Consider the following 8,802-nt stretch of genomic DNA (forward strand, 5'->3'; position numbering starts at 1 on the left):
ACAATTTTTTTTTTTTAAAAAACAAGGAAGGTTGTTGGTTTCTCCCAAGGAAACAATCAAATATGCCAGTAAGAAATATTTACTATGTAGTAAGAAACATTTACTATGTATCATTAAAATTGACAAACTTAATAAAGAATTGATAACCCCATCCCACTAATTTTCTCTAGAAGAATTTTACAGGCAGAGCCACACTTGGAGGATTGGTGCCCCTGCCTTTGTTGGTAACCTCACCCACCCTGGGACAACTAGGAGTTTTATTTTTGTAATAAATATTTTGACTAATACAATAGCAGAAATCTCTTGTTTGGTTTTATCACATCAGGTCTCAATCATTAAAGGAAATAATAACAGAGGTGCTATTATATAATAATTTTAAAAAATGAAGAACATTACCTGTAACAATAATTTGGCGCTGACCAGACTGTCAACACAGTTTCGTTAAAGTGCCACTTATATCCCTCCATGACAAGTTGATGTGCTCGGCATATCATATCAATATCATTGGAAACATTAAACTGAGCTACAACATCAGATCCAAAGAGGTAACCAGCTCCACGAGGGCTAACACCCCAACCTTGGGTGTCTAAATAAACAAATTGTTATGTATCAGGCTCAGGTCAATAGTTAAAATATTAATAATGAACATAAAATAAAAGATGAATATAAAATTGACATTGAGGCAAAAGAAAGTAACAAATGTCAAACCATCATTCCTACTTTGGTGTAGTTTATTCTGCTTTTCGCCTCCTTAACTTCAACATTTAATTATATTAATATAATAACATTATATATATTATATGAATTTACAAAAGTAGGCGACAAGACAAGCACTGGAGACCCACATCAGTGCCAAAATCTTGTCTATTAATGCCCATTTTTGTTTGATGAGAAATCCTGTCAAGAGCCTAGTGCAGTCACACAGTCATATCATAAGGTTTCTTCTCACGGAAAGAAAAACTGTTGATGAATGGAGTGTGTTTGTTGCTTGACAATGACACACACTACCAACACCACCAAGATGCTTTTGAACTTGTTTGATTGGGGCATGTTGATTCTCATCTTCCTGCAGACTCACATGGATAGAAAAAAAACTTCAAACCCATGAGGAGGTGAAAACAGATTTTGAAGTGTGAGATGGTGGGGCAATTCTACGAGGAGGGCATCAAAAGCTTGTGCCATCACTTAAAAATACGTAACAATATCTAATAATTTTTATGAAAAACACAAAAAATTGAGTACTCTTATTTTCTGGAAATGCCTCATAACATAAAATTTGAAATAAAGGATTAAAAGTGTACATTAATTTACAATATGTTCAAAATATGTGAGCGCCAATTTAATAGTTAGATTAATAAAAAAAATCTCTCAGCAAAATAGTTCCAATTATCAACAATGTAGGAACTATTTACTAAAAATAAAATTTTGTAAAGTGTATAAAATAGTGAAAAAGTGAGAATTATTGATTATACCAACCACTAAGAATAACATAGACATCATAACAACCTGGTTTGTGGAATTATATAGGGGATGAAACCCTCTATTCCAAGCTCGTATATGGTAATCATGCTGTTGTCTAATAAATGGGTTCCATAGGTAATAAAATAACACAAACTGAGCTGCATCGTAATCCCCATTCCTCCCTTATGTATCTTAATAGTTTGAAGAAGAAACAATTTAAAATTTTTTTGTACGTTATTAAGACAATATTATTTCAAGTAAATGATCTTCTATCATGCCCAAATGATTGATAAAAAAATTATTTTCCTTGGAGATCTGTATTTTCTTTTTTTTTTTTTTTTTGAGATTTTTTAAGAATAATATTTAACTTTAAAATGGCATTCACCACTTTCTCACATCCTGTATAAATGTGTGCAAGGCAAGTACTCACACACACACTCACAAAATTGTATATCATAAAAAATCAATAATGATCTTGAAATATCAGCAATTTAACCTTTTTCCTTAACCAAATAAGAGCTAATTTCAACTAGATATAAAATTAATGAAAAAAAATTAAAGATGTTTATTTTTAAATGCATATTAATATAATTATGTTTTTTATGGAGGGGAGAAGTGGATTTAATCATTGCTCATTGGATTTTGATAGTTGCTAATAGCAACAATTTATTCAAAATCCTGCATAAAAAATTAGTCAATTTGGCGGAATTCGTTGTCATTGGTATTGTTTATTAGGATTTCCAGGAGGCTATTACCAAAGTTACTATACTATTTATAAACCCACATGCGCATTTCGATTTATAACTATTTTTGTAGTTTTTTTTTGCGATATGGGGAGCATAAATAAATTAGGTTTTACAGGGTACTGATCCTGTTTTGTACATTTGTTTTGTAAATTTTTTATGGTACATGCAAATATACATTCGATATGGAAATCGTTTAATAAAACTCAATTAAAATTCCCCTATCAAAGAAAACCCCATAATTAACAAAACTCATAACACACCTGCACGATTGAAAAGTCAATTCTTAAAATAGAATCAGGACACCCAAAAATATAATAATAAATGTAGAAGAAAACTCCAAAAGTAACAATAAACTGAAACATACATGCATAAATAGATTCAGGACCCTTCATACCCTAAAAAAAGATCCCTATACTAAACACAAATCTATAAGTAGCAATAAATCCAAACATGCATTTGCCATAACAATCCCTGAAAACTTATAACCGATCCCCATACTGCAAAAGTAGCAATAAATTGAAATGCGCATTCCCAATCATAAATAGTATAGAGACTCTGGAAATAGCATCCTAGAAAACATAATAAACAATACCAATGCAACTAAGAGCAATATCCTATCTGCTGCAGAGAAAAGTTGCTTTAACCTCCTACTGAAATTATTGGGAAAGTCATTATTTAAATTAACACAATTATTTTTAATTAATAAAAGGAATAAAATATAATATTTATGAATTAATTCACGTCCGGCTGGAGTTAAAATTGAAATGGAAAAAGTTACATTTGAAATGAAAAGGTCTACAATCGAACTGGAAAAGGTTATATTTGATATGGAAAAAGATTATATTTGACTTGGAAATGCTATAATACTAGTTTATTTTCTAATTTGGCACTTTCTACTCAAATGAACTTGTGTTACAATAATTTCATTTCATTTGGCTATGTCATTTTTATTTAATAAATTGAAAATTTGTATTCATTTTCTTAAAAAAACAAACAATGTTTATTTTCACAATTTTATAATTTTAATGCCAATTATTATTATTTACACTAATAATCTTATAATTAATCAAAAAGGGAAAAGGTTGTTTCCCCCAATGTAAACCTCAGTTAATAGTTTTCAATAACAGCTGATAAATATTTATTGTCCTCTCGTGGTCAGCATGTGTTCTCCATTAAGTTTGAGAACTGAGTTCAAATACAATCTCAGTCAGGTACTTTCATTATTTAATTATTTAACAATTAAAGATTAATTAGGAATTATATTTGATTCATTATGATTATAGAAATATTTAATTTTTATTTTTATCAATTTCAATATTAGAGATTTCATGATTATCCTTTGTCTTTAAAAAAAAAATAGTGAGGTGCTCAAAGTTAAATTTTATTTATAGTTTTTAACAACCAACCATAAACTATCATAGATTGGGTTCTAGGCGAATTTTCAGCACAATCCCCATAAAAAAGTATAAGGCAAGAGTTGGTGGAAGAATTATCAAGATCATTGTCGAACTATTGAGAAAAAACACACACAAAAAAGAAGTAATATCATCACAGTAAGATTTCAACATGATAATTGCTTCTGATTGTCTTCTCAGAAATTGAGAAACGTCCTCGCCTGTTATGGTTGTGTTTTAGTAACATTGTTTATCTTTTAATTATATAATTTATGAATTAATATTCATACATTAAAATGAAACGGTATGATAAAGACTACCTTCAGGGTCTGACCAGAGCAAATCACACATGGGACCATCATGCGGAACTTCTTGTTTCCTGTCAATAGTTCGTATTTGATCTAATGTTTGAATCGAGGGAGAAAGACCTCCATGTACACAAAAAATCTAAAATAATACCACATCTATTAGTAACATAATAATTACTTCACATAGTAAATAAACCAGTAAAAATAAAAATGGTTAAATTCATAAAATCATACCTGAATGATGAATTTATAACGTTAATAATTGGTCTTCATAATAATAAATAAAGGTAAATAACAAATCACAATAAGCGATAATAGGTAGGCTAAGTACTACTAAGGATCGACGACAAAAACCCACAAATAATTTAAAGTTAAAATTAATATTCATATTGATTACTTTAGAATAGATGGTTATAGGCTGAATAAAACGACATTACTAGATGAAGGTATTATACTTTAAATTTATGGTTTTCTGAGAATGACCAATAGATTTTATTAGGGAGTAACATTTTATGAGAAAGAACAAGATTAACCAATAATCTTAGATTGTTTATGTTATAAGATATAGACAAACGCATGAAACCTCCAATAAAAATTAAAAAAAAAAATTAATTTCTTATGAACTACTTTTATCCACTGTATTCAATTGGAGGCAAAACTAGTTTTGTGCAGCTCAAATAATAACACAATCAGTATAAACAAACAATACTTATTCACCTTCAACACATAAAAAAAAATCCATTCAGGCTGTTTTTCACAGTTCAACATTTTTATGATATAACATAGCTTTTTCACAGTGAAACAGTTGTTAAACTTAAGTCACAAAAATATAACCTCCTTTTAATTTAATCACTTGCAGCAGAAAATGGAAATGATTGCTTTCATAAGAACCATATAAAAATAAGTACAATTGTCATCTATCCAACCTCCACTGAAATGGAAATAGTAAGTAGTATTAGTAATACACTTGCAAATACAGAGATAACGAAACCTCTAGTCAGAGCAGTTTGGACAAATAATATCTAAAATTCCCATGCAACAAGTTATAGCATTAAGAAGAGGTTATGTTAGTGTGATATAGGCTCATGTAGGAACACAGAATCTGTCCAGTTAATAATTTACTTTTGGTCTAATAAAAATTTCAAGTAAATAAATACAACCCTGCATCCATTCAGACACAGGACTAGACCAGTTCTACATAAACTCAAAAAGTAAGTAAAAGCAAACAATATTTTTTAATAGAACATATATAATCAATCCACATTGGCTTGTGTATAAACATTATAAATGGAACTCAATTCAAGGGGAAAAAATCTACAAAATTCTTGATCAGCTATGGGTAATAATAATAACATAAATGACCAACTTAACAGATGCGAATGGTTTGAACACCTTGTAACTACCTGGGAATGATTTATTTAGTGAAATTGTACCTAATTTGACAAACAGAAATGGCAGACACAGAAGAAGTATAACAGCCGGATTTAATAAGTTAGTAAGAAATGTTGAAATGCATCATGAACTCAATCACCTGGTAATGATTATCAAATAAATACTTAAACTATTATATTAGACAAACCAGGATAACGAAAAATAAGAAATTTGAACATTATAGGCTTCTACTGTCATTATACAAAAGAACAATATAATAAACTTACTCATAAAAATGTATTAATTAAAAAAGTGTAGCTTACCTTTCCGTCAATAATTGCTGACAGGCTCAAATAATCAAATATTTCGGTACAATAACGCCATACAGTAACACTACCATATTTTCGAACACACTCATCATAAAAACCATATACTTGGGTAATTTGTCTAGATTCGTGATTTCCTCTAATGAGAGTTATCCTATCAGGGTATCTCACCTGATAATAGCATAATGAAATTAGAACTAGGAAATTTGTCATTTGTCACACCCTCAATGAATCAGACAAATAAAACAATGAATAATACCTTTAGTGCAAGTAAGAGTAAAAATGTTTCAACACTATAAAATCCTCTATCTACAAAATCTCCCATAAAAAGATAGTTTGTTTCTGGAACATCACCTCCAACTTTAAATAATTCTTTGAGGTCATAGAACTGTCCATGAATGTCACCACAGACCTGAATAGAAGAAATATAGTAAATTAGTACAAGTAAGTGATAACATGTCACCAACTAGTAGAGATTACTATAATAGATACTCACAGTAACTGGTGAATCAACCCTTTGGACATTACTTTCTTCAACTAATATTTCTCGTGCTTTGGCACATAACGCCTTAACCTCAGACTCTTTAATAATTTCACACTTCTTAAGCTGTTCTATCTGTCTATCCAAATTGCTTGTGTCATCCATTTTAAAACAGTTGTTCACAGGGTAATTTTATAAACTAAAATAAATAATATTTGAAAATAGAATAATGAATCAAATATGTACGAATAACTTAATAAAAAAAGGGAGCAAACAGATAGCAATGATAAAACCGCGGTTCTAAACACAAAGATTAGAAAAGCAGCATCAAATGAAACAATATTACTCTGTTTATAGCAAAAAAACTTACCTAACAATAAACGAAATCGTATATAAATGAAGCTATAAATTAAATTTCAGAAAATTAAGATAAAAAAGCAAACGACATAGTTCACTACGTTACTAAACATCAAGTAATAACATGGCCCATATCACCATAACCAGAATGCACAAACAACCCAAAAACTTCTTACAGTGTTGTCTCTATCATTTTCGTGATAAATTTAATAATTTAATTTGTTTTAATGTAAGTTATACCTTAGAATTATTATATTATATTGTAAAAAAAATATTTTTAAAATATAATAAACTAATCAGAATTAAAAAAAAAATAAACTTTACACAATATTATCATTTAAAATTAAACGGAGTGAGTTAACCGACTTTGTTTTTATGGTGTTTCATTATAATATAACTCTGCTCTAAACTTCTGTTTGTTTAAATGGACCCTAATAAGATGAACATTATTGAGTCAATAATTGTTTCGTCTGTGAATTGATCTTATAAGGAGGATACTGTAATAATAATATGTATATGTTTCCTGAATATATCACATTCAATAGCATTACTTCAATAATATTAAAGCAATATTATAATGAAGTGTTAATAGTTCACCGTAGATTGATATGAGGAGATGGTCGGGGGTGTGGTTAGCAAAGATACACAAATAAACAAAACTTATTTATTTGTGCCGACGTTTCAGCCTGAACTTCAGGATGACTTAAGAGAAAATTCTGTATAAAGTAAGCACCGACCATCTTTTCATGAAAGATATGAAGCGACATATGGCAGACAGGTGAGGGACACCTTCAATATACCAGTTTCAATAATATTGAATTTCGTCAATATATTGACCGCCTGAGGGGGCATGTTGAATAATATTGAAATGTGCCCTATAAGTACAGGGTGGGTTTGATTTTTGTTATTGTTACAAAATAGACAGTGTCGTCCGATTTTGTTCGTTCTGAATAACGGAAGAATATTTATCTTCTTTTGTACCCCATCTTATTGAAACGATTGTTAATAACCGGCCACCTCTGTACCTTGTGAACGGATTTTTTCCAAAGCATGAAACAAAAAAAAACTGAAAAACGGAGTCACAAATCTCTGAACATTTATCTCAATTTTTTTGTACGAACCACATGCAGGAAAAGATTAACCAACCTGTGATTAATATTATGGTTCCTACCAAATTTGACAAATTGATATTTTCTACATTGTAATGTACGAATATAGTGGCAATTACGTACCTATGTACCTACTTGTACCTGTTCTATTTTTTGGTTCCAAAGATAAAGATATGTGATATTCAATATTCATATATATTCAATTGCTTTTAAAATAGGTATATACCTGTTCCTATTATAATTTACACCCACGTTTCTAAATAGTTAATTCAATTAATACAATTCATGAATCTTTTGTTTGATTTTGTTCAGATTTGTTTTGTAATTAATGAAATACCTACCTCTGTCATTACATAGGAAATACAACTTTTGTTATAAAAATATATAAATAAGTACATTAATAAAAAAGTATAAATAAAAATAATAACACTAATAAAAACACTGAGTATCCAATGTGAAACCCAAATCCTGAACTCCCTCAAATAATGCCAATCCATTGAACCTATTATGGAGTGACCTTTTGGGATTCGAATCCGGCAAGAGACCGTGTCTCACACACCTCTAGTTTCCGGAATTTGGGTTTAGCGAGAACCGTTCAATGAAGATGCCCACAATGCCCAAGTTACTGTTTCTCCGCCCAGGAAATAGTTTTGAAGATTCAATTTTTTCGTCCTACATAGCTGCAACAGTAATTAATAAGATTTTAAAGACAACTGTGAAGATTTCTCACAGCTATCAAGATAAGCTAAGGTTAACTGGACAGTAGGTGAATTGAGAAGAAAATGGACATGGTTCAGAGTCTATATACAATCTACGAATTTTAAGGGTATGCAGACATGGACGTAGGCAAGATATTCCCAAGGGGGAGCAAACCTCAGATACTAGTATGTATGTGTAAGTAATATATTTATATACATAACAACTATGTTACCTTCCTAATACATACCTATAGTATGTTTCCAGAAAGGAATTATATATCTAATAAGTTCACTATTTTCTTTATTTTTATTTTGGATACTGAAAATCTAGAGAGGAGTCTGGGGCTCTCCCCTGCTTTTTTTGTTTTCTAACTTATTTATTGTTTTTATACAGTTTACAAATACATACAATACAAAAAGAATATATATATACATACACACATTTACATTGCATCTTGATTTGCCGTAAGGGCCCCCCTGCTTTTTTTGTTTTCTAACCTGTTTATTGTCTTTATACATTTTACAAATATATACAATACAAAAAGAATATA

General features: G+C 29.8%; 1 protein-coding gene across 2 annotated transcripts in view; it reads right to left on the reverse strand.

Moving 5' to 3' along the window:
• Nucleotides 1-6,615, reverse strand: part of Pp4-19C (protein phosphatase 19C) — an 8,266-nt gene extending 1,651 nt beyond the window's left edge. Inside the window, exons 1-6 of one of the 2 annotated variants that reach the window (XM_014431138.2) lie at nucleotides 6,458-6,615; nucleotides 6,103-6,286; nucleotides 5,866-6,018; nucleotides 5,604-5,777; nucleotides 3,919-4,048; nucleotides 397-586 (exon numbers count right to left, since the gene is read on the reverse strand). In XM_014431138.2, coding sequence (XP_014286624.1) covers nucleotides 397-586; nucleotides 3,919-4,048; nucleotides 5,604-5,777; nucleotides 5,866-6,018; nucleotides 6,103-6,252 — 797 coding nt within the window. In that variant the 5' untranslated portion in view covers nucleotides 6,253-6,286; nucleotides 6,458-6,615. The remainder of the gene's footprint in view (nucleotides 1-396; nucleotides 587-3,918; nucleotides 4,049-5,603; nucleotides 5,778-5,865; nucleotides 6,019-6,102; nucleotides 6,287-6,457) is intronic. The other variant, XM_014431139.2, reaches the window with a different exon arrangement.
• Nucleotides 6,616-8,802: the final 2,187 nt, after the last annotated feature.

The sequence above is a fragment of the Halyomorpha halys genome, unplaced genomic scaffold (assembly GCF_000696795.3).
Source record: "Halyomorpha halys isolate HHAL.00 unplaced genomic scaffold, Hhal_1.1 Scaffold946.1, whole genome shotgun sequence".
NCBI classification, from domain to species: domain Eukaryota; kingdom Metazoa; phylum Arthropoda; class Insecta; order Hemiptera; family Pentatomidae; genus Halyomorpha; species Halyomorpha halys.